General features: G+C 38.0%; 1 protein-coding gene across 40 annotated transcripts in view; it reads right to left on the reverse strand.

Annotated features, from left to right (window-relative positions):
* Nucleotides 1-27,570, reverse strand: part of MBNL1 (muscleblind like splicing regulator 1) — a 194,156-nt gene that overhangs the window by 11,800 nt on the left and 154,786 nt on the right. For 12 of the 40 annotated variants that reach the window (XM_075068467.1, XM_075068454.1, XM_075068453.1 and 9 more), the window contains 4 exons: nucleotides 25,432-25,602; nucleotides 14,381-14,581; nucleotides 7,618-7,875; nucleotides 5,395-5,548 (listed from right to left, as the gene is read on the reverse strand). In XM_075068467.1, coding sequence (XP_074924568.1) covers nucleotides 5,395-5,548; nucleotides 7,618-7,875; nucleotides 14,381-14,581; nucleotides 25,432-25,500 — 682 coding nt within the window. In that variant the 5' untranslated portion in view covers nucleotides 25,501-25,602. Of the gene's footprint in view, nucleotides 1-5,394; nucleotides 5,549-6,348; nucleotides 6,403-7,617; nucleotides 7,876-14,380; nucleotides 14,582-16,889; nucleotides 16,923-23,979; nucleotides 24,073-25,431; nucleotides 25,603-27,570 lie in introns of all 40 variants that reach the window. The other 28 variants (XM_075068442.1, XM_032787391.2, XM_032787393.2 and 25 more) reach the window with 5 other exon arrangements.

The following is a 27,570-nucleotide window of genomic DNA, read 5'->3' on the forward strand; positions in this document are numbered from 1 at the left end:
ACCATATGTTGTCGGGTCTGTAGGCCCATTTACCTTAGCAGAACATCAACAGTACTTAGATAATTGTTCAGTTGAGAGAGACAATCTTGTAGCCTGTCACTCTCTTTGTACTAGATAAATATATCTCTATCCCAATATAACGCTGTCCTTGGGAGCCAAACAATCTTATTGCATTATAGGTGAAACTGCGGTATATCGAACTTGCTTTGATCCGCCAGAGTGTGCAGCCCCGCCCTCCCGGAGCGCTGCTTTACTGCGTTATATCTGAATTCATGTTGTATCAGGTCACGTTATATCAGGGTATAGGCGTAATAATTAATTAATAAGAAACGAATTCTCCAAAGAGCCATCAATGTTAATAGAAGCACTGCATTTTTAGCCATGCCCAACTGCCAGTTTTCAAGTTCCAGTACTTTGGCAATCTCATTTATTTTAGCTAGCTCCATATTGAGAAATCAGTATTTGCATGGTTTTTGTTTCCTACTTGAAGCTTAAAAATTATAGCATTATAAACAAAGGGCCCAATTCTTCATGTTCCATCATACTGAAACTTTTTTAAAAAGACTTTCTTCCCTATTTAATCATATTGTTAGATAAATTTACTCTGATATGAATTAAAATAAATTAAATAACGAAGTCCTGAAAATGGGGATCATATGAAACTGGAAACAGACTTGGAATGACACTGTCTGTGGGAGCTTACCTTAGAGAGACAAGGTGGGTGAGGTAATATCTTTTATTGGACCAACTTCTGTTGGTGAGAGAGACACAGGCTTTCGAACTGACACAGAACTCTTCTTCAGCTCTGCGTAAGCTCACAAGCTTGTCTCTGTCACCAACAGAAGTTGGTCCAGTAAAAGGTATTACCTCACCCATCCTGTCTCTCTAATATCCTGGCACCAACACAGCTACACCACCACTGCACACTATTACCTGGATACAATATGGCAATAACAAAAGGAAATTATTGCGCCTGAATGGTGATGCATGTTATCTTCCTAGTTTGTGGTATGTGGTGCATAGATTTACAAGCCATGTTGCACCGGCGTGCACAATGCCAAAGCCATGGTCTTTTGGCAAAATAAAATAGTTATTAATATAATTACTGCTGGGGGATAATATGGAAGTTAATGCCTGTTATTACTAGAAGACACATTTAAGGTTATTGGAGAAATTAATCCTTCTAATTATTTTACTGTTTCTATTAAACAAAAAAGAATGTAATTATTCATGAAAGATCTTTAAAAGGAGGGCTATTTAAAGGAAAGGCCTCATCCTGCTTGCTTTACTCACAGGTGAATTACACTCATACGACCTCCATGATGTCAATGAGGTTGCATGAGTATAACTGAAAGCTGTGCCACTCTATGTTGTTAGACATGTACAAATGCTCTATTTATTATGTTTTACATATTTTATTATACCTAGTATATTACATCATTCCATGCATAATTAAGTCTACATGCTGAAAACAAGAGTTAGCTTTTTGTAATGATTCTCCAAAATATAACTGTAAAGCTTTCACCTTAAATTTTAGTTTGAGTTATCATCATGATTAATGTTATAACCAGTACACACAGTTTTGAGAGAGATTTGCAGCAAATGAATATAAGGCAGCGATGAAAATACTAGCTAGGGTACAATAACTTGCAAATATGAAGACAAAATGCAGTAGGACCCACTTGCCAATAATGAAAATCACTTTTGCTATGAGCTTAATATTAATCTTGACTTCAAAAGCTTTGATTTACTAATAAGAATGCATGAATAGTGAATTTGCTAGTTCAAATGTTCCTTGGCTTTGCAGCACAAGGCAGCATTTGATTTCAAGCATGTGCTAATTTAACTGATTATAATTTCTCAGATAAATTATGTCTAGAGAGAATACAGTAATTTTGATGAATACTCTCTGTTTTCACTGGGATTTTAAGCAGTTCCTTTTCCTCATTATACATATTTTCTACTCCTGATTTGCTGTTTCACTCAGTTTTTTTATTCAATTAAATCTAGAAAGCATCACATAGACCAGATTATCAGTAGAGAACACGAGTGCTTCAATCTGAATGAAGAATTAGTGTTACGGAGCCTGCTCCTATTAACATTTCAAGGGGAGCAAAATTAGACTCCAGAGGAGGAGGAATGACGGGGGGGGGGGGCGTTTGGGGAACTGCTATCCTTACTTTTGCGCTGCTGCTGCAGTGGCGCTGCCTTCAGAGCTGGGCAGCTGGAGAGCAGTGGCTGCTGGCTGGGAGCCCAGCTCTGAAGACAGCACCACTGCCAGCAGCAGCGCAGAAATAAGGATGGCATGATATGGTATTACCACCCTTACTTCTTCACTTCTGCTGGTGGGGTGACCAGCCACCAGCTGCCGCTCTCTGGCTGCCAGCTGCCGCTCTCCTGCCTCTGTGGAAGGCAGTGCAGAAGTAACAGGGGCAATACTGTGGTCCCCTTAAAATAACCTTGCAACCCCTCCCCCCACAAATCCCTTTTGGGTTAGGACCCCCAATTTGAAAAAACTGGTCTCCCCCATGAAATCTGTATAGTCTAGGGTAAAAACACACAAAAGACCAGATTTCACGGTTTGTGTTGCATTTTTCATGGCTGTGAATTTGGTAGGGCCCTAATTATTACAGCTGAATTCTGGCCTATTGTGCTTTAAACAGGTACAAATTAAGGACTAGATTGTGAGTTGCCCTGTGCCTAAGTGAAAGTGAGGGGGTACCAGGAACCTTCACCTTCTTGTTCTTTTCACAGGGAGCATCACCACTGCTCCTTATTAGTACCACTGGTGGCAACTCCTGACAAAAGCTGGAGAGCAGTAAGATCTTGGCCTCATCCTTTACACTGGCCAGGCCTGAGGGGAAGCATGTGCTGCACCTGTTTAAAGGGCGGCAGAGCTGCCATTCCAGCATGCATTTTCCAAAGCCCGTGAAGGTAGGGGTAGTTATCTGTGTGAGACACAAGGGATGTATGCTAAAATGTTCTGATCGCACCCCCAACAGACCCTGTCCCACACGAGTCTGGGTGCAGCTCTAACCATGGGGAACAGAGCGTGGAAGCACCTGGAGATTTAGGTACTACATGTATCTCCTTTTTTCCCCTCCATGCACCTTTCCATGCAAGACAGCTGACTCTGAGCTCTAGAATGTGGAGGGGATGTCTAGGTATGTTTGAAACGCAAATCTAACATTGCTGCCAAATATGAAATTCAGTCCAGATGAGAGGACTCATCTAAGGGCCTCCAGACCACATACATCCTTAATGTACAAGTCCTGGGTAGAGTCTTGCCCTTTGGGTCCTCTTCTCTCTGGTGAATTTCATCAAGAAATTAAAAAAAAAAACCAGTTATTACTCTTTGGGGCATAATCCTGAATGGAGCTGAGCCCCCTCAACTCCCACTAAAGGACTTAATTGTGAAATGTGGCAAGTGCCTTTTGGGAGGTGTCGGACATCCTCAACTCCATGTGAAGTCAAGACAACGGGCCTGAGAGCATCCAACACCTCTCAGGACTGGGACTGTTGTGTGAACCTCCCAAAAATATCCTGTAAATTCCCTTCCTGGTTCTGCTGGAAATTGATTGAAAAGTACTATTTCCACAGCTGTGCTGACCTCACTAATGATAATGATGCACAAACAAGAATTAAACTAATTTTAACGCCATAAAAACTGGGGACCTCAAGGAAAAGCAAAAAGTGTTATTTTAGTGGGAAATAATGTTTTAAAGTTTCTGCATCAGACGGCATCAGAACAATGGAAAACTAAAAAGGGTGCTAGTCTGCCCCTTAACAGCAATTTTTAATAAAAAAATGAAAAGCAGAATTGGTACAATAGCCCGTGCAGGCTAAATCCTGAAACTGTTAGCCTGTCCCCTCTGAATGCCCACTGACTTCAATATGAAGTTGCCTGAGCAAGGACCGAGAAAGGCCCCATTTAATTACTGACGTTCCCTCTCAGTTATGTGATGCAATTGCATTTTTATTTATACAAATGACATTAATGATCCTGATGGTAATGGGCCCGATTCTGTGGGGGCTGAAAGTACCAAGGTGCCAAACCCCCCCTGATTTAAGGGACTCTGAGGGGCTCCTTACCAACGATGCACAGCACCAAGATCAGGGGAGCTTTTAAAATATGTGAAGCCTGCAAGATGGACTGTGATTGTCTACTATGTAAATACATTATAAACGTCTTTTTTAAATATGTGCAATAGAGGCCTGATCCAAAGACCACTGGAATCAATGGTCTTTCCATTGACTTCAGTGGGCTTTGAATCGGACTCTAGATGCCAAATGGGCTTCAGTGGCTCCAGAGAAGTTATACCTCATTTCATGTAGCTGTTACATATGTGTAGATTACATGTATACATGTTGATTGAATGACAGACCACACCACCAAAAATGGAGCAGTAAGAGTCAATCATGCTGATGTGGCTGAAACACGTCAAAAATGGTTAGGAAATGATTTTTCTGTTTCTGATAGCCAGTGTTCTCATTTTTGTTACCTGCATTTTTTAAAATGCTAGATCTTTGCAGTTAAAATTTGCCTTTCACAATTTAACTAAAAAATTTATAGCAGAGTTTTAAACAAAGTGGAAATATTGGTTTTTATGAAGCAAGTAGTGATACAAACTTATTATAGATCCAATCCTGTAGACTTTACACAACAAAGATTGACTGCAGCGAGATTTCTTTAGAAGTAATGGGGGCAGGTTTGGGATCTGCAACAATCAGACTAAAATATTAGGCATCATTTTATCATTCTTGACTAAAAACAACTGAGAGTTCTATCTTGCTCACATTGAAATTAATAGAAACATTTTGATGTCTGATCCCCTGATTTCTTTTACAGGTACACTTTCAGTGTGCTTCCATATTAGTTCAGCTGTAATGCCAACATGAAATGTAACTGCATTTCATGATTACTAAGTAAAATTCAAAACTTCACCCTTTACAAAGTGATATGGTTCAGAAATACTGTTGCTAAATAAGTTAAAGCAAAGGGGTCTTACAGCAAAAAGAAATAATACAAAATAGCTCAATAGATGTGTAATAAAGTATTAATTAGGAAAAGGAGAAAGAAGAGAACAGATTTCAGAATCTGTTTTGAAATGAAAGATCATGTGCTTCCAAAATATTGATTTTCATATTAGATTGGAGAACATCTACTCAGCTTCCAAGACAAGCATACACAGAAACAGCATTCTACAAGATCCTACCTGATCACGAACACCTTAATTCCTAGACTTCCTTTCCTCACTCTAAGCAAAAAACATCCTACTACAACTGGGCATATATCAATGACTATCAATACAGATACCTTTAGAAGTTTATTACAAATGCTGAACACTAATTTTGTGGCATACTTTGCTCTACAAAGACTAAAGAGATACTTACCTGGTGGGAGGAAGGCTGTATGCTGTTGTAATTGCATGTTGGCAAGAGCTTGTTGGTATTGGAAAATACCAGTATTAAAGACTGCGGTGGCACCATTGGTTTTTTCAAGCGCAGGCCTCTTTGGTAATGGGGGAAGTACAGCTTGAGGAATTCCCTAAACGGTGGATGAGTATAAAAAAAATAAAGTCCAGTCCAAAAAAAGAAAAAAAGAAAAAGAAAAATCAGTAGAAGACAAAAAAGAGTCAGGCAGCACCATGTTTATCCATGAGCAAGCAAGCACCAGAGTAGACTCAACTACCAAGTAAAAGGCAAGGTAACAGCTTTAAAAGGAAGCATTACTTTAGTCTAACAATAAAATAGTATAAGTAAATGTATTGGAGCTCCATGTTATAATAATGTGCTAAAATATTGTATAAAGCTTCAGGTTTTCAGTAAGAAGCAACAATATTGGGAAAAAAGAAAGCTGCACTGCTAGCTCCATGAGGATTGACAAATAAAAGCAATGTTAATAGTAATCTCACAGAGTGAATGAAACAGATAAGATAATAAAAATTATACCCACAGTTCCCAAAGTCTAACTAGACATGCAAAAATGTACCAAAGCATGCTGGTACTTTAACATTGCATTACAAACGTTAAATCTACATAAGAATATCACTAAGCCATGCCAAGCAAACAGATACATAAAAATACAGTAATAAATACTTCTTTAATATCCTCAGAGTACTTCATTTACAACATTCTAAAAGGTGGTTAAACTGAATGTGGACTGCTGCGCTTTAGGAACATTTGTTTGGCATATACATTTATGTGTATATTGTATTCTTTCCCGCTAATTGGAACAGGAAACCACACTCAGTTTTCCATTGTATTTCAATATTTTACAAATTAATACAAAAAAGTGTATCTACAATAAAGCTACATGCCAAGCTAAAAGGTGAAAGGTCATAGTACCAGGTCAAAGGTTGCCTCGAGGGGTCGCTTCAGTGATTTGACAGCCGACTGAGTCTTAATTAGCAGGCAGCGAGCACATGATGGCAATGGGCCAGTGGGGTTCAAGCGCATTAACATAAACAGCAAGCAGAGGTGCATCATGGGGGCAGCAGTGCATTTTTGGGTAGGTGAGAAAAAACAAATAAAAAACAAATCATCGGAATGCCATATACAACGAATAACAAGACTAAGCATGCACAATAAAGGCACTACTAAGTTGTTATTGTGAGGATACAACCTCTATGTAGTTAATTACAAACAAGATAATCTAACAGAAAAGAGTGAAAGGAGAGAGAAAGAGAGTCTGCCTTCTGTATTTTTGCTCAAGTATCCATAAACAAACACAGAAAAAGGTCTCTCTCGTGGTTATTGTACTATGCTATGGATATCAAACCATGTTTTACATGAAGTAATATTTTAATGGCCATATCATCTAGTTATGTAAAAATATAGAACAATATTAACAGCTAAGCAAAGAACAAAGACTAGACCCATTAAAATCAGTTTTAGCTCACATTAAAAATTTACTTTAAGAATACATTTTAGCAAATAGCCTGTTTGTACTAATTTCTAATACCTTCAAATGTTTTCCTACTCCATGTAATAGCCATATTCAAGCATCCCTAATTGTGCAATTATTCATCCACACCGTAATATTTAAGATGAACAAAATATGATTAAATCTCCTTCAAATAATGTTACAGTCTATTTGCTTGAAAACCTACTCTTAAGTAGTTTCAGATCTTATTTTTTAAATTAAGTAATTTTTAAGCATATTACTGGTGGTACAACCCCCCCCCCAAGATTAAAGAAGAGGAAAACGAAGTTTAGTGTAGAAACAGGAATACCATTAATGGTAATTTATATGGATATAATTAAAGACAGAAATGATGATCCCTATAAATGGAGATTTATAGCAATACACACACACACTATCTATATCTATCTGTATAAATAGATAGATACATATTTTGAATCTACATATAAGTACACACATGTATGTATACATACACGCACACGCACACCCCTGCATACATTAGCTGCCAAAAATTAGTAAAATATTTTGTCTGAAACTATTTAAGAGTAGATCTGGCATCACATGCTGTAAAAGCTCATTACACTGTGTAGTGAATGGGATACCTGAACAAACATATCTTCAGCAAGAATAGTTAATAAATTAATCATTTTTTATCATCAGTGTTACATTTTGAAGGTGTCTTCGGGACTCACCATGGCAGCTGCAGTAGCTGCTGCTTGGGCAGCTGCAGCTTGGTTGACCTGGTACTGGGCAGCCTTGATCTTGGCTTGCAAATGTGCAGGAGGGTGAAAATATTTGCACTTTTCCCGTGAACACCTCCCTTTGATGTAATCCATGCAGACAGTAACTGTGTTGTCGTTGGTATCGATCATTGCACTGTCAGCAGGATGAGCAAACCGGCAATCATTTTCTCCTCTATTACAATTGCCACGCTGATACTCTCGACATACCTGCAGCATCATTAAATGAAAACCAGTTAATGTGCCTGGGTATCACATGACATTGTTGACCTGAGAAAAGTAATCACAGAGAAGGTGTAAAATATAGTCAGCATTTTCAGGGAACTCTTTCAAAAACAAAAACTGGTAGCGCAAACACATACTGAACTCACTTGAGAGGTCCCTTTATACTGCCAATGTGGTATAAAAGAGCCTGAGTAAAGATGAATAAACCTAGAGAGTCCCAATCCATTGATATCTATAATTAACTACATTTGGTCCAACTCATCAACGTGTACTAGTTTAGAAAAAAATGTGTTTATGACGTTAATCTTGAATGATAATTAAAACAATAAGCCAAGGTCAAAACTGCTTCACTGTAAAACACATTTCTAAAGTGAACTATTTGTTAAGGATTGTTTGATTAAGTTAAATACTTACAATTATTGTCAAAATGACCTTCCTAATCTTTGAGATCAATCCCACAGCTACATTTTTGGCTTCACTGCATTACATACTATTACCTCTATCATTTATATATATTTGCATAGAGCTATGTCAGCAATGAGCATCAACAGAAATACAGCATTTAATGAAGTCTCTCAGCTATTCCATCCTTTTAACACAAGAGGGCAACCGAAAACACACAACAACCCAGTCTGTTTTTTCTGAACCTCCCTCATGTTCCACAGTCTTTCAGCTAACCAATCCCCTTTTTATACCATGTAGGACTAAGAGCAGGTAGATAATCTTAGAAAAAACAATACAGGTGCAGCCAAAGCATTCAGAGGTCTCACCGACAATCAAAACAAAAGCTTAAAGAATCAGAAATCCAGATATTCCTTTTGGCACAGGAGAACAGACACCCTAACTACTTGTTCCAATTACAAAAACTTCCATTGGATGCCAAAAACTACGAAAATCCCTCATTGGATGTACCACCCCTACTAATAGAACAGTAACTTCTTTAAGTAGTAACCTCCTCTCATTTATTGCACCAAAATATTGGGTTTACTTCTCAATAACTTTGCAAATCCTAAATTTAAGGGAATTACATTCAAACTTTAGTTTTATTGTCAGCTCTTTACAAATCATGACCAATAATCATCATAGCAATGAGTTTTACATAGTAACTTCCAAAAGCCTTTAGAAAATGCAAAAGTTCTCAAGCAGGTAAACTTGCACACTGAACAAAACTAATATAACAGATAGAATTTTCCTTATAAGGTGGGTGCCAATGAGTTTGGAACACTAGAATTTCCTCAGGAAGTCTGATTCTGATCCTTACAACAACACAAATAGTGTTCTTTAGTTTTCATCTACACTGGCTCTCAGGCTACACTTCAACTCGCTGTACTACTTAAAACCTCTATCAGATGTCATCTAAGACTCCTACTGACAGCTCATGAAAGTGAGCAAGTGGCTCTATTACAGGGTGATAGCAGCACTGTTGTGAATTTGCCAGCTCGGAGCATACATTTTGTCTGGCCATTGTCACAAAGTCCTCCATTTGGGGGCAGACTTGCCATCTGTGCATCTCGCATATTTCTATAGTCAAGGCCACAAGTGAGACTCTCTTTATCTTTATGTTCATATTTAGGCGGTTATTCTACCAAACTGATGATGTCAGGCCATATCTAATAGTTTCCTTGTGTTTGCTTCTTTACACTGAGTAGTGATTTTACCAACCTACAGCACATTTTAAATGTAAAAAACGCTGTATTTTTTCACAGCTATGCTAGATCTCCTAGGTACGTATGCCCTTAACATCTGCAATGATCTCTGGGTTACATTTTTCTGGAAATAAAAAGCACTGTGTCATGAGAAAATTCTCTCTCTCTCAGATAAGAAGCAGCAGCTCAAAAGAGTTCGATGCATCAATTCAGCCAGATCTGCAATGTTTGGATACATTTTAAAATGATCCACACTGAAACCAAACAAACTTTTTTGAAATTCAGAAAAGTTCAGTCAACTCTTTCCTTACTTTTCCCTTTTCTGTTTCATGTTCTTTTCTACTTCCTGATTTCTGCCAGGACCAGAAGCAGAAATACAGAGAGGGGGCAGGCTTCTACTCAAGGTATTTTCAGCTAAATGTATGATATATTGTTAACCTCCTGGGAAAATTTAATTTCATGAAATCTCCATCTTGATTTCCAGACTGACTGGTATGGTTAAATCAAGCTAAACATCCAAACTTCTGCACGATTAGCTGAACCAAACACAACCTCCAAAACATTTCAAGTTGATCCTTTTACGAGTAACAATCATCAGCTTTATTGCAGGGATATTCGCATTGATTCAAGGACTCCTATGGATTGCATAGCATACAATTGTGTTCCATATCTGTCTTAAAACTAGATAGTTTTAATTTCATTTTATGAATGTAGTTAAAGGAATAAAAGCTTTTAGTTATAGAACATGCTTAATTTAAGCTTCCAAGAGCATGTGTGTTAACTTAATGAACAAAGTAGCACATCACTTCTGAAAATATATTTTTAAAATTGAAAACAGAACAAATAATTTTCCAGTTCTGACCCTAAAATCCCATCTTTTTTTTTTTAACTGGACAATGCCAAAGGCAGAGAGCTAAGCCATGAACCACTCTGAAACCTGTCTATAATCATATAATTTCAAATGATATGAAACGATAGTAAGAAATTCACTTAAAGAACAGCCAGGTACATGCCGTACAGATAAAACACATTTTTCATTGAGTAGGATCAAAGACATGCAAAGATTTACAAGTCAGCAGAGTATTTTTATAGTCAATAAGGTGCTAACTAGGAAAGATTTGCCCACTGAGTGTTCACATGCAAAAGCTAGATATTCTAGAAGCCAGACCAAAGTAAGTTCATGTCCTTACATTCTACAAGAAGAATAAATCAGATTCTATAAGAATAGTTTCTGTTTTTGTGAAGGACAGAAAGGAAGGTTAGTATATAATTGTAGAGGAACCACTAAGTGAACTCAGATATAGTCTGAATCACAGTCAAAACAAAACAAAAATATCCAAAGATGGGACGCACCTGGATAAAAAAAGAACACAGTCTTGAAATGTCTCAACAAATCCACTGGAAGGACAGAAAACTGGCTTAACTAGCAGACTGACTGTTTGCTTTTAGAAGCATGAAAATAGCAGAGGTAGCAGAATTACTAGCAACGTCCTATTTTCCACTTAACACAAATAGCCAGTCTCCTTTGTACAGATGGCTCCCTGAGTCCAACAGAACAAACTGTGGCATATCAGAATTGTCTAATCAGTCTGAGAAGGCAGGAACACCTCCAGGCACTTCTCCTCCATTCTGCTTTCTCATTCTGAACTTCACCACATCTCTCCACTCAGATCAATGCAGCACTAGCTCCACTGCAAGCAGACAGCACAAAAACTCCTAAGTATTTCTGGGCTGATTTAATACAGACATGTAACCAGGGGCTTGGCAGCACAAGAAAATTGTAGCAATTCAACTAAATCAGTTTAAAAACTGTTTAGTTAAATTGATGCAGCCAACACCCTTATGTTGTAGACACTCTTATTTCACTTTAGCAAAAGCTAGTAAGGAATTTACTTCCACTAATTGAGCATATAGAAATTAAATGTTTTGCTGAAGCAGGCCATAATGCTGTTATTTGTAACAGACAGCAAAGGTGGAGAAGAATCCGTGAACAGGAAGGCAGAGAGTAGACTTGAAGGGAGGGGTGGAGGATTATTTATTGAACGCTCCAAGGGCAGGGAATGAATGGGGATCTGTAAAGAACTGAGCAGGGACAGAGGTAAAAGCTCTGGTTCAAATGGCCATTGCTTCAGAACAGGATTCTCCTGTTTTGTGCCACTGAATACGTGGGATGTGGCTGAAATGTGAGTAAACCATGAGACTGCCCAGGGTTCCCTAGAGGACTCACTGAAACATCAACATCCATGTAACTTTTGAGAAGGGCCATCGACATGGTGGTGTTACTTCACAAGTGAATGTTATCAGAGGGAAAGAAGCTCTGCTCTCTCCTCTGTTGTGAAAGTTTTCTAAGGTCAAAGTGAAGACCTATCCAGTACAGGTCCTCAAACAATTAATATTTTCCATCAGGAAACTTGTGACAAATGAGAAATTTCTTAAATCCCAATGCCTATTTCCATGGGTTTGTAACTTGGCTGTAACTTTTCTTTCCTCTTTCTTTTTTTTTTTTCCATTCAAAGTTCAAAGGGAACCTGCTTGGCCTATTATTGCTTTCAGATGCTTTCTGGGGCTTTTTAAATTTTGAAAATGGCTCTTAGTTCAGACTGTGGTTAGTGCCATTGGGTGTCCTGGGAGGAGAACAGCCCTCTGTTGTAGAAGAATTTGGTTTATCACTCTGCTAATATTTTTAAACAAAAATGTCAGAAAAACTTTAACAAACACATTCTGACCAAATGCTCCAATTTGAAGATCCACTGACTTGAACTCCAAATTTCAGCAGTTTCCTTTATGTTATGGGTCACATTATGCCATTAAGGCACCATGCCTTCTGGAACTTCCTGAATGGGAAAAGAGTGCAGTATGCTTAGGACACAACCAAGTAGATCAGTAGATCTTAGCCAGCACTCTGAAGGAGATCCCAAAATAATTCTCATGGCAGCACTCTCTTCTCTGAGATTCATTTTAGGTCCCTGCATTGTTTATTTATCTATCTGTCTTCACTGGTCTTAATTCATCTCTGGCAAGTATTCATTGTGATGTAAAAGTCATCGAAAGAAAACCTTCCTTGATGTTTTGGAAGTAACTGAAGAGTCAACAATGCACGAATAGGTCTAAAATTGCTACATCATTGATCTGGCTGGGTTTCTGAAAACTCTCCCCCCTAGACAAAGAAAAGAAATAAGTCTCCAAAAAGAGAAGTGAAGTGATCTTTCAAAAGAGGAAGCTGTGGTGATCTAAACTCTTATTATAGTTCAGACAAGCTTGGGAAATGTTCAGAGCATGATGACACTCCGGATGATATTCTACATTGCTTCTAACTTACAACTTTCTAAATTGCAATTTGGCAATCCTGAGATGAGTTTGGGGAAGAGAATTAATTTCCATATAAGGAGATAGATCTCCTCCAGATGCAGGTCCCAAAAATGGCAGAAAAGCACAAAAATTATGAATTAATTTATTTTAAAATGTTGGAATGGCAATCATCATTTTTACCTCTCACATTTTTTCCAAGTACTGTTATTGAAGGGCCAGATCCAAAACTGGTGTTAATTGATTTACAGCAGCTGAGGAGCTACTCCCCAAATTTTAACTTACATGAACATCAGTCTCTCTTAACTGAAAGGTTACTACCTGTGTGATTAAAGATCTATCATGTGATTAAGGGTTTGCAGGATTGGGAGTTACAGATTTATTTTTTTAATCTATAAACTAATATAGAGATTGGTACTAAAAAGTTCTCATTTGTCAAAGTTACTACACAACATAGGAAACAACTGGGGTTACAGATATTATTGAGTGATAACTATGGCTAAATGTTGCCTTTTGGGGGGAGGTATCTTAATACCCTATTAAAAGCATGAAACAGAACAACAAAGCAAATGATATGTTGCTAACATGGTCTTTTAACCTTTCTAAACATTTAATTATAAATATCAAGTCTGTGCAATTTGGGATTATAAACACCAGCCTGCAGACTATGCTGATAACTACAGTTAAGTGGAAAGCCATCTTTCAGCATATTTTGACAGTCTGCAGCAGAGTGCTGGCTCAGGGCCTATGTTGCCACAGACATCATAAGGTGTCGAAAACACTGTCAGGCATTTTAGATAAGAAAAGATTCAGGGCAAGGGAGAAGAACACCTAGAGAGGACTAGAATTTATTAGGACTGTAGCAAAGCATAACCAGGAGGCCTCTGAGGGAATTCACGCAGTATATACCCAGAAAGGAAATCAGCTAGAAGCTGAAAAAGATCTCTTATACAGGTAGCTAAAGTATCATTATACCAAGTCCTGACTATCAATATCTATCCATCACACCCATTTACATAGTTCTTAGGCGCTGCTGCTCTTGTGTTTGGTTTAGCAAATCTTAAAAGGTTTGAGTGGTACCTATTTGCTTTTGTTTTAGTGAGAAAAGTGTATGTGTTATGAAGTTACAGCATGAAGATCGTGTCACATTCTGTTCAGAGGCTTTTATCAAGACACCATATTAACCGTCTGGATCAGAGGCATGCGCAGGAATTTAAATTTGACCCCTTTTGGAGAGCACACTCTGTGACTCCACTGAGGCCCAGTGCTGGAGAAGCGGTCAGTTCCGGCCGTGGCCCAGGGACTGGAGGAGCTTGCTTCCCCTGCCACGAGCTCAAGGCAGGGAGGATCTTGCTCTCTCCCTTGCCTACCACAGCCCCAGGGCCTCTCCGCCTCCGCCCTCCCCCCCCCGGCCTTGTGCACATCCCTGGTCTGGATTGTAATTTATGTGCTTAGTTTCCTTGACAAGCACAGAATTGAAGATGCAGGAGACTAATGCATAAGATTAATAATAGGAAATAAAGCATATTACTTCCTACCTCCAGTCTGTCCGTCCTCATTAATTTCTGTGCAGCAGCAGCAGCAGCTGCGGGAACGGGGACACCAGGATTCCCTGCAACCAGCATCGGTGCAGTTGGTAAGATCTCTGCTGGGACCAAGCCTGGGGAGACAGGCCCCAGGTAGGGATTAAAGGCTGCTGATGCATTGGTGGCTAAACTTGGTGCAACTGAAAACATTGGCTGGAAAAAAAAGAAGAAACAATTCTTTAATGTTTATACTAGTCAGTATTATAAGTTCTACCATATGCTCTAAAGTGGCTGGTTCTGGCGGTCTTTTTACCCATAATAGTAGTGTATTTTTGCTATTAATACAAACAAAACATTTGTTCTAGCTAAGGAATATACAGCAGATATATGGAATCTTAATATACTCATTTGGTAAAAATTCCATTAAGAGGGAATTCAATTTTAAGACCCCACTCATTTTTGTCTATAAATGGTAATTCTGACATGCATATGAAATGTGGCAGTAGTACGACTGACCTTTGACTCTATCACCCCTTCAGCAGCCTGGCCACAAGTCAGCACTCCCACACGGCCGTGTAAGAAAAGCATCTTACAACTGTGATGTCAGATACCCTCATGTGCACGTTTGAAGTGTGTACAAACATCCAAAAATGAGAAAGGAATCTCAGTGGGTGAGAAAAGGCATCCTTACATTCAGTCATTGTTAAGTAGCACGGATGCAGATTCTCCTTTTATTTTCCCTACTGTAAATAGGTAGTGAGGCAGCATAAAAGAGGTCCAAGATCAGAATATAACAGCAACAACAACAATTATTTTTGGTAAAACTAAACAGGTTGCCCATCCAGATATTCAGAAGGAAATAAACGAACAACCTCAGTGCCCTGGATATTGAAGCCAACAACTGGAGCCTTCATAGGCTCCTTCAAGTTCATCCATTGCGAGGAGAACTTAAAAGGGTCCAGAAGCTCAACCAAGACTATAAGACCAAATTCTGTACCATTACACTGCTATAAAACTGAAGTAACTGTACTGCTCCACTGAATTCAAAGGAATTTCTCCATCAGTATAACTGACAGCAAAACTTAACCCAGAGTCCGTACTTCTGATATCTGAGTAGAATAGCTGGTAAATGCATCATGAAAGCTCTCTTCAAACCTGTATTCTTAGACTACAAATGAATATGTACCTAAAAGACTAATGGATCTCCCTTTCTCTTTCTCGATTGTGTTTTCTCTTAGCTGGATACGCTACACAAGGATATGTTTTTGTATTCTCTAAAAAGTGACTCAAGTGCTTAGCAAGCCAGGAGCCAAAAATATCATTTTAAATGTTGGACAAGGGGACACTATATACAAAGATCATTTACAAAGCATGGTGGTGCAAACTGGGAGTAAATCCTCTGAAGTTTCTGGATCTTTATCAATGTCAATGAGAAGAGAATCGGGCAAATTTAGTGAAAGTAGCAGCATATTAATTTCATTTTGACAAATTCCATCTAATGCACAGTGTACTTTTCATTAATATACTGTTAGTAAATGGAAAAATTAGTATAAGGCATCAAGCAACAGGACTGGCCAGTTAGTGCTGTGACTATATGGATAGCAAAATATGGCTAGAAGAGTCCCGCCTTCAGCTTAATATACCAACTATAGGGTAAATCATATTTTTTTCTATTCATTTTCTATTTAGATAATTAGGAATATACTGCAGGCATTAGATCACTGCAATGAGAAGTGTAGCAGATTTTACAAAAGCAGCCTCAAATCATTCTGAACCTTGTCTTACAGGTACTTTGCAAAGTGCTGGATACATTTGTTGTATCAGATTAATAATTAATTATACTCATCCAGCCTAAGGTGCCTTTGCTCTCTCGTGGTGCAAAGGTGACTTAGAGCTGCGATAAGCAGGCAGCACAGCATTTCCCCTAGACTGGGGAATTCCCAGGTAGTGTGTAAATCCAGCTTTATACATTAAGATGGGAGCAATTCTCAGACAGTGCAGGAGCCCCAGAGAACCATTAAGAGTAGGCATAACTTACAGCACTCGTGAGACTGCTCTCAGCTACACCAAGGCTAAATTAGCTCCTAGCTGGCCTCATGATGAAATAGGGTAAAGATGGTGCTAAGCCACCTTTGCTACCTAGATGAGCTGAGCACACACCTGAGAACTGCATACACAGAAGAGTATATATATAAATTATCATGCAAAGAGATATTTGTCCATTTTTCTACTCTAAAAACTAAGACTAACATCTAAGTTTCTCCAAAGATTTCTCCAAAGAATAAGTGTGTATTACTTATAATAACTATTTTCTTCAGGTCTCAGAGATTTCAGTTTATTCATTCCTTTCTACCACAATATTTCCTTAAAGTTTATGTGTAGTTAATATAGAAAATGTATCCTGCAAAACTTGGTACTAATTGTTTCTGATTAAATTAGGTAAATAAACTATGATATGGTTGATCAACATACACAGTATCTGATAGTATGATACAGAAACAATGTAAAAAAATATACAAACCATAACTTCTTTGAAAAAGTTGATATTTTGTAACTGTGCCAAAATAAATGGAAATAAAATATTAATTCACATTCTGAAATTAAACAAATTGAGGGAAGGGGATACAAGGTAGAGGCAAAACATTTCTAAATGCTTCACAGCAAGTCAAGGAAACTCCTTGGGTTCCCACAAAGCTTCAGCTTCTATTGCTGAGAACATTTCATTCAATCCTTTATTCAAGGATTTAGTGCAATCCAGAGTAAGTCAGAAGAGGGGTTTGTGGGCAAGGAGGTTACATAGTTTGCTGAACACAGGAATGAGAGTTGGGACTCCTATATTTTATTCCAATCTCTGTTACTGACTCGTGTGCTGTTGGGGAAGCCCCTGGTTTATCATGATATGCCTTAATTTTCTCATCTGTAAAGTGGACATAATACTATGCAGTGTTGTTGTAGCCATGTTGGTCTGGGGATATTAGAGAGAGAAGGTGTGTGAGGTCACAGCTTTTACTGGACCAACTTCTGCTGGTGAAAGACTAGCTTTTGAGCTTACACAGAGCTCTTCCTTCATTGTCTGCTGTTTGTGTTGCACTGAAACAGTTTGATACTTTGACACAGAGTACTATGGACTGGTCATGAAATAATGTAAAATCAGAAATATTATATAAAATTGAAAAAATAAATTAGAATTAAAAAAATCTGAAATTCTGACATTTTTCAAAATTAAAAATTCCCCAAAGCTTCTTTTTATTTTGAAATTTTGTTCTATGGGGATTTTCATCACAATAGATGCTTTTTTCAAAATATTTCAGTATAATGAAAATGGCATTTTTCAATGAAAAAACATTTTGACAACAAATTTCCAACCAGCCCCACTCACAAGGATAAATTGGTCTCACTACATATCCCACATATCTTAATGATCTCATACATTAAAGCAAACAATAAATATATTAAGGTTTACAGTGAACAAGGAAAACAGGAAGACTTGATTTTCAGGCAGAACTGGGTCTCTCTCTTTATGCATCTAATTTTGTGGCTTCAAACAGCAATTTTGCCCAGATATCTAAACACCTCATTGTGCCTATATGTCTCATAGATAGATATTCGAGCAACAGAAATTGTTCATACAAATAATAGCAGGGACAAACTATTTCCTGCAACTATCTGCACCCACAACATGTTTCAAAATCTGGCAATGACCGCACTGCACCTCAAGGCGGGGGGGCCTTGTCTAGCCTGTCAGGGGAAGTTATGTACCTCTTTAAGGGCAGAGGCACAGAAGCTGCTGCAGACACAGATCAGGTCAGCATGAGGATGTTGACTCATCTTCCCCTCCTCCCCCCAGGGAGCTGGAAGAGCGCGGAAAGTACATAGGTGCAAGCTGGGTGGGCTTGTAGGGAAGGAACACAATGGTCGGATAAATGATTTGATAAGGGTTTTAAAAGGAGGTGTTTGTTAAAGGAATGGAAACATTGCGGGTTCTTGGCTTCAACAGTAGGGAGCCAGCCACCCTTCCATTACAGACCATCTCTGTACCCTCAATCAAGGTGTGGAGGAGGATAAGGTCCCAGCTGCTGGTTGGCTGGGGAGCAGGATGGATGGGGAGGGTGGGCGGACAGAACCCCTGGGTAGCTATTGAAATGATCATGGAGTCATCTGCACTGAAAAACTTTTATCTATTGGGTACCCCCAGACAGTTGTTAATAAAGTTGAGGCCTAATTAAACCACATCCAGTGTCTCCTGCCCTCCTTCTGGTGAAGCCGGATAATGAGGCTGCATTAACATTGTATGAATAACCTTTACTTTGGGAATTTCATGACTTTTGAGAGCTTAATTTTTCCAGCCTTGGTACTTAGTTATTTCTATTTTTTTATTTTTACATTTAATTTCCTTGGATCCGCAAAGCAAAAATAAATAAATAAAACATAGAATTATTTGACTTGAGTTTGTTTATGCCAATAAAATCCAGGATCTGTAGGCACGATAAACTCATTTGTAATCCAACACGCTCCAATACAACTGCCTGCAACTCACTGGGTTCCTTGAACCCTATTCAGCTTGCAAATGTTACAGGCTTTAGTACAATGTCCCTTAATAAACATGTCCTTAACCCATGTTAATAAAGAGTTCAGAAACCTTCTAATATACACATACAAAATTGCCAGTTTTGATCAGAACACATACAAAATGTGTTCTCAAGCTAGAATAATTCAGAATTGGCTGAACTGGCTCACTTTTCAACATAAAAACAAAAACCAATACAAAACCCCTCAACACCTCTGCAATGAAACCAAACATGGCAATTTTCATAAAAAAGGAATCTGAGAAAGTTATGAGACCGGCAACTTATAATACAGTTTTCAGTAGCTGCTACCTGCGCCTGCAATATTAGGTTATTACTTTAACTACAAAAAGGGGATTTTCTTTAATCAACAAGCCTCAGAAAGTAAAGGTGCTGGCACATTCTGTTGAAGACTTCCCTTGTGGCTATATCAACGAAAGAGAGCTCCATTAGCCAAACTTCACACGGTTTCACAGCTCAGAATAAATTCTCAGGCAGCTTTACAGAATGCACTGTTGGCTGACAATTATAGTCAAATCAAGGGAGACAACTTTCTGGCAAAGTATAAACAGTGGACCTTCAAGTCACCAAGAAAAGCCTTACACAATATCAGGGTGTTGGCAGCACAAACTTGCTCCCACTGAAACTTCACTGGAAGCAAAATTTGTTCCCAGCACTGATAGCACTCGTGGGCTGAGGCTCTGCCTGGTTCATAAGCACAAATCAATAATTTAAGAAGCTGAGGCAATCCTGATAAGTATAAGGAGGATGCCCCGACAAAGCTGAAAGAAGAATTAGTATACATCTGTGGGGTTTGCAGATGTGGTTCTTTCTTACTCTCCACTGTGTTGAGCCTTGTGTAGTCACATACTTTACCCATGTAAAATGTAAGCAAGTCAAAACAGCAGTGTTTTAGACATAAGTCCGGGCTACACTAGCGAGGGGGTTTGAACTAAGATACGCAACTTCCGCTACACTACTCACGTAGCTGAAGTCGAAGTATCTTAGTTCGACTTACCTGGCCGTCCTCAGCTCCCCTGTTGACTCCACTTACTCCTACTGCTGTGGAGTACAGGAGTCGATTCGGGTATTCTCTCTAGACGAGAGACACGATAAATCAATTCACGATACATCGAACACTACCCGCCAATCCGGGGGGTAGTATAGATGCACCAATAGTTAGACTGTAAGCACCTCAGGTCAAGGACTGTGTCACCTTATGTATTTGTCCATTGTCTGTCAAAATGGGACTTCAATCCTGCTTGGAGCTTCTAGGCACTAATTTTAATAATACTTTTTACTCACTTTGCATAGATGTTCTCTGTAGGACATGAATCTTATAGTAGCTAAACTCCTCCCCCCGAACTCCCCATGATGACCCATCTTGGATGACTGTGTCCTGGATTTCTCCTCAGCTATGTGACCCCGTTAGTGTTCTAAAACTATCCCATGTACTGCAGACCGCCTTGAGATTCAGAGTACAAAAATAGGTATCTTCTTGGATTATACTCTAACATGGCTTAAACACGAGAAGAATTTTGCCACCTTAAAATGTTGTTTTTCATGAGGTGGGATGGAACCTGTTGTATCCTGCTAGACTTCCCTCAAAGGTTATGGAAGCTTTAAGGACTGGCCATCAACACAATGAAGAAACAGAGGAGATGGACTCAGAGGCTGAGGATAAACACTGCTTAGGGCTTGGAGAAGCTTATATCCCCCCTTCTCTTTCCCATTCTCCAAAATGTTTGCATTATATCAGGGCCTGGAATTAGCCTGTATAGGATTCAAGTTCTCAAGGTTGATGGATGTGGTCACCTGCTCACTGGCTCAATCCTACCCACCTCCCTGCCTGCCAAGAAAACCTATTAAAAGTTGACACATGCCCAAATGCAGATTTGAATTTATCTTTCTCTTTGCCACCAGTAGAGGGATAGCAGTGCATAAATACTGCTATTGGACACACAATGCTTCAGCACTGTTGAACCGTTGCTTCAGCACTTAGAATGCCCTTCTGACCCTCTGCTTGCTCTGAACGCTCTCCATAAATGTGTGCATTTTGCATTAGGATGGGGAAGGATGTTAAAGTGACAGTATTTTCAGAATATCTCTTCCATGTTTATTATACTTTTAAGAAATTCAGGAGTAGAACTGGTTGGGAATTTTTTGACATAAGATTCTTTTTTATGAGAATATGCTGATTCCGAAATTGATCTTGGGAATGTTCCAGATTTGAAACTTTCATCAAGAAAGCTCTCTCGGATCCTTCATGGGAATTTCTGGTCAAAATATATAAGAGAGAGTGAAAACATACATACAAGCCTTTACCCATTCTGGAGTAGCCAGTAGCCTGGGGGCTAAAGTACTCACCAGGGTTGGAGAAGACCTGAGTTCAAATCCGTGCTCTACTTGATTTAGAGGAGGGATTTGAACTCAGGTCTTCCACATCCCAGGTGAATGCTCTAACAACTACCAGGTTATTGGCAACTGTGGGGTGAGAAGAACTGAAAAACATTCTGAACTATCAGAAACCATTTACTGCCCAGCTCTATCCATCAGGCAGCAAACCTTTCTAGAAAATGCAAATAAGCAGAAGCAGGAGAAGAGGCTGAATTGGAAGGCTCAGGAATTTAAGATCAGGAATGTTAAGCTGATGTGGTATTTTAGTTTTGTTTTATACACTGAAGAGGTGCATCAACTTGAAATCTAGTCATTTCATAAATGAAATTCCAGTATCTGTCCCTAAATCCCCTGCCAATTTTTGTGGTTTTATGATCCCATCTTTCAAGCCCTGCACAAATACAAAACTTGTATCCATATCCAATCCACAAAAAATGGGCCACAGATATTAAGTAGATATCTGTGGACTTGCAGGGCTCTACCCATCTTCCTACTTTTTTATTTAAATGTTTTTCATACTTAAATGCTCATCTGTGCTGAAAAAGACAAGTCCAGGGCCTCATTAACATCCTTGTTGTGAGAACAACACAAACTCAAATACTAAACTGATAAGCAATAGCCCATGCTATATTTGTAACCAAAACCACCTTCCAAGATACTGAACTTCCACCAGTCAAGAAAGCTGAAGTGCTTCAACCAGGATATACTCCTCCATCAGAGTTTTTAGTTTGAAGTCAATGAAACTTATGCTCCTGTGTCACCTAGGTGCTTTTGAAAATCCACACGTAATTGCCTAAATGTGGATTTAGGAGTACAATTTAAGTCTGCTATTTTGAAAATGCTGGCCTGTTTGTATAAAAAGTTCACAATAACTGTTAATGTACAGAAAATCTAAATAACTTTTCACTGATAGCCCTGAAACAGTTTTGTTTTGAAGTGACAAAGATTTTATGGCACTTTGAGAAAAGTTTTAATAAAAACTATAATTTTAGCTCCTGATGCTTTAAATACTTATGCACATTTTTAACTTTAAGCACGTGAAATCGATGGGAATAAAGTTATATATTTCTTAAGTGTTTACAGAGTCCATTCATTTTCAGTATTTTTCGTTATCGCAGTTTGTAAAATTCCACTAAGATACCTTACTAGCAGTGGCCCCATCATCGAACATTTAGTTTATTATAAATTTTAATCTGAAGTTGCAAGAGCATAAATTTTCAAAGTAGTTTTAAAAAACCTCAGCCTGATTTTAAACAATGATTATTAAAAATCATGTGATATAAATGATTTAAATTACCTTGATTTAAATCTCTTCACCTTGGGGAAACTGATTATATCACAGGAAATAGATTATACATACAGGCTGACAAAAGAAGTAAGTAAATAAACTGGAAAAAACAAGAGAGAAAATGTTTTTTCTCTAATCTCTTCCAGTTACAGTATTCACGGCCATTACTGATATCAAAAATAATTAAAAATGTTTGTCAAACAGAAGTATGGTTTTTGAATAGATCCTATCACTTTACTTCCTCACTTCAGGTTCTTTGCTAAATTAGTTCATTTTGCTTTTGTTAAATCATATGTTATTGATTTTTAGTAAACAGAACACAAGGCAACAAGAACCAGAGTCAAATGGGATCATATATATATTTTTCCTACAATACTCTGTAATAACATCTGTTTCAATTATGCTCAGGAAATCATTAAACAATTTTAGGGTCAGATTATTAGAGTGACATCCATTTGCAGACAATATCGTTGGTGCATCAAAACCCCCTATTGTACATGCACATATTGAATGCACATGGCTTTTGAAAAAATAAATTCTATTGTTTTTGCACTCAAGTGACTGCATACAAAAATTGCACATGTAAGAGTTTTGTCCCTTAATATAAAGGGCTTTTTGGAACACAAACAGAAGCCGTTGTGCTATGCTTTAAAATACATTGACCAAAATTCTGCTCCCAATTTGAGACTGCATGGATGTAAGAAAAGGCAGAATTTGACTACCAACTTTAATATTAAAATAAATGTTACTTCCATTTGTTTATGTTGCAGAAAATTATTGTTCTAGTATTGTTTTAAAATAGAAATGTCACTGCAGCTTAGCTATAGCATCTATATATTAGTACAGAATGTGCAAAGCTGTGTTTGGTTATACTGCATTATCCAAATAAATTATGTGTTATGGACAATATTTTGCCAAAGCACCATCCTAAACTTGCACAGCCAAGTTCTTGCATGGTCCAAAACTTGGATTTGCACAAATACATCTATGGTTTTGGATGTTCAAAAACTTGGATGACCAGTTTGGGGCTATTTTGAAGATATAACCCACAAAACATATTCTTCATTTGAGCTATCTGACTGGTACAAAGAATGGGATTATTTCATATTAGAAAGCAGGCATAAGACAGAGTGCACCAACTCACAGGTTGAGGCCTTTGGTAGGCCTACATTTTAGAGTACTGTCTGAGTTATACTTTGATAACATTATGTCATCTCCACTGTTAGTATGGTACCTTAACATTCTGGAGTTAGTATGCTGTTGTCAGTCTACTTCATTTCCTTGCTTTAACTAGTACTACTTTTAATTTGAAGAAAGGCCTATCACAACACAGCAAAAATTAAAATGGAATATTTTCTCACCTTGAACGTATGGTATTGGTAATTGGTATCAATGTCGATGTAATATGGAGATCCCTCCCCCCCTCTTTTTTGGAATGACTGAGGCATATAGTTCTATGAGAGAATAATAATTGTATTGAGTTAACTAATTAAAATATGTTTAAAAAAATGACTGATATTTTTAAAACCAGTAAGCATGGGACCTTGCAACTGTTTTACACAACTATGATAGTTCTTGCTACTGCTCTGATTTTGGCAATGTCTCTACTTTTACATTTAGGAATTTTAAATTATTACTACATTATTTTAAAATAAAAACCAAGTTAAAAAGAAAATCACAAATTATGAATGCAGTCTGCTAGGGAAGCAGGCAAAAGGAAGGTATCCAAGGGTGGATTATATTTCATCAAGTTACCCACAACTAAGACAAGATGCTTGGGGAACAAACAGGGGAAAGTGCAAATGTAGGGTTTTCCAGCTATTCACTTTACCTCCCTCCATCCCTATGTATTAAATAAAAGAACTCCTGCAACTGGCAGTGCAATGGAGTGTCTTATGTACTTTTTTGCATAGAACACACGAGTCCTATTCATCTTTATTGGTACCCTCCAGTAACTGAGTTAGTGGCTTGGACCTGAAGGATTGAGGGCCAAATTTATCCTCAGTTTAACTCAACTGACTTTAGTGGAATTATATCAGCAATGTGTCCTGCACTGTGTGCTCAACTCCCAACTGAGTTTGTATATAGTTGGCTGATGACAGTCATATTTATATACACTGAGCTGTGGATCACTGCAGCAATATAAACTAACTCATCTCCTTGGAGACCAGTTTATGTGATACACTGATGTGCATGTTAAGCAAGGTATCAGAAAAGTAGGACAGGCAATATGTATTAATGATTAGGCCATGTTGTAACCAGAGAATGGATTTCTGATAGGTTTTCCTTATTAGTCACATTTTAAAAAATGGGATTAATTTACTGATCCTTCTGCCTGACAAGCCTGATGTGTTGACTTTGCATGTCAAATTTACATTAAACACACAGGTCAAACTGCCAGCTTTGAACTTTGTCTAACAGCGTATTGTGAACATGTAGTAATTTTAAAATTCCTACAGCATGTGAACTGTGCAAAGGAAATCTATTTTGCTGGCCACTCTGGATGGACACACATTTTTTCAAATTAAAATTAACATAATTAAATCAATACAACAAGAAATAATATTATTCCAAGTACAGTTCATACAAGGTAAAATAAAGCACTATGAATGGTTAAGCAAGGCATTTTATTGTATTTGATTTCTCCATCATTTAGTAGTTGATGCCAAATTTTACTGGTATCTTACTAGATATCTGATACTGGCTATCTTATATCATCAGTCTTCGTCTATTTGCAATAACTTGTCTTGTAATTAACAGTGCCTCTTCATTATGTTGCCCGGTTGATAAATAAGAGTTGAAAATATGCTTACCACAGGTTGTAATGGGGCACCAGGCATCATGGCATTGGCTAGTTGCATTTGCTGGGCCAGCATGGCCATGTTCTTCTGCTGAATCAGGTTATTGCGTCCATTTATCTCCAACTGTGTTTTTAAGTGTGGGGGTGGGTGAAGATATTTGCAGTTCTCTCTTGAGCATCGACCCTACATATAGGAGAAATGAGCATAACTGGTGTTAAAACAGCCACAGGAATATCTACCTTCATTATGTCACTTACCAAACAAAAGAAACCAAAGATCTAGGGAGAAAAACACAGCTAATTCTATGGATAACCAAATATTTATAAGAGCAACAACAAATAAAGAATGATAGCATTAAAGTAGTATCACTAAACTATATGTTTTTACAGCATGTCCCCCGAGAACTACTGTTCCTAAAAGTGAGCAAAATGCTGTTTCCTTGAAAAGAAAACATAACTGTTTTCTGTAGTTACAAAATCTTTTTCAATTAAAAATACTCTAGCCAACTACTGGAGTACAGTCCAACTTTAGAAGTGAGCCCAAGAAAGTACAAATACTATTCTCAACATGCTAAAGACTGATCTGTTTGCATTACAATAAGGGGAATAGGAAGCAACGAAAGGTTAGTCTAGTATTCAAGGGTAGTGATATTACTAGGGAACTAACACTGCAAACCAATACGGTTCTACAGCTCTGATTATAACTACAACATGGCACTCCTGGGAAAAGGTTATCATATAAAATACTTTTTTTTTTTTTGAAGTGGCACACACCACCTATGAGAGGCAGAAACCAACTGTGGCAGTAATGTGCATGTTCTATACAATAAATTGGACATGCTAATTTTGTCTGGATTAAAAGAATGCATAAATGTGAACTTCAGTTACATTTTTTTTAAAAATGAGATAGAAGTAACTTCAGTTACACACCTACCCCACATCCCCCTGCCAAGAAGACAAATTTGCCTGTTATTTCAGAACTGTCTCGCTCTTCCCTGGTGCTGTTTGAAAGACCCCACACATAATAAAGGAAAATTACTTCAGAAAATGTTTTCAGAAGTGACCTCTGATTTTTAGGTGCCTTCCTTAAAATCTGGGGTCCCAGCTTGTGAAACTACGAGGCCTTATTTTGGGGAGTGTTAAGCACTCACGGCTCCAGCTGAAGTCACTGAAACTGTGCAAGTGCTACACTCTAAAAACTAGGCCGAAGGTTTCCAGAGTTGGGCATCCAAAAAGGCGGCACCTAAAATCACGTTGAAAAATGCCGGCTTTCCTAAATATACAGGAGAAAGAGTAAAACTGAGTACACACAAAATGCTGCCAAATGCACAAAGTAAACACACTGAAAAGCAGGAAAAATAATTTCCCTCAGTAAATCTCTGTTATAGTAATTTTTGTAACAACACATATCACAACAGTAGATAAAATATTATCAGAGATAATATGATAACATTATCAGAGAAGTATGATTTTTAAGATTGTGTCCGTTTAACATTTCATATGACTGAGATTAGAAAATATCATCATTAATCAGCAATATGAAAAGCCCTATGCAATAACTGTTCTTAAACTTTCAACAATGAAGCCCGTTCTTCCTCTGATACACTAAATCAACTGAAAAAACAAAAATACAAGTAGAATAAAATCTTTTGTTGGGAGAACAGATCTCTTAAACTGTGAGTTTTCGCTTTCTCTCAGTCTTTGAAATGAATCCAAGCAGGAGCAGAGACAGAAAAACAAAGCCCTAATTTAAGTTGTTTTTATCTGGCTTGGCTTTGCTTTTTCAGGAAACAAATTAACTCAGTATAGTTTGACCTTATACTGAATTTTGCTCAAAAAAACTACAAAGCTAATCTGAATTCTCTTTTTAAGTAAAAAAAAACAAACAAACTTTTTTTTCTACCTATCTTTTTCTACTCTTGGCAGCTCATCATATATGAACCTAATTTTCACAGCGAGCCAATTGGCATTTCAACGATCTTTGAATAATTCAGTATGTCTGATTATCATAAGCCTCTTCCCAAATCTGGACCTTAGCGTCCAAAAATCTGGGTGCCTAGCATGAACCGCTCTACGCTCAATTTACCAGCTTAGATCTGATCTCGCTGCCACCATCCAAAATTTCCAGGGTTTTGGCCCCCTCTGATCTCCC

Source organism: Chelonoidis abingdonii, chromosome 8 (assembly GCF_003597395.2).
Source record: "Chelonoidis abingdonii isolate Lonesome George chromosome 8, CheloAbing_2.0, whole genome shotgun sequence".
Classification (NCBI taxonomy): domain Eukaryota; kingdom Metazoa; phylum Chordata; order Testudines; family Testudinidae; genus Chelonoidis; species Chelonoidis abingdonii.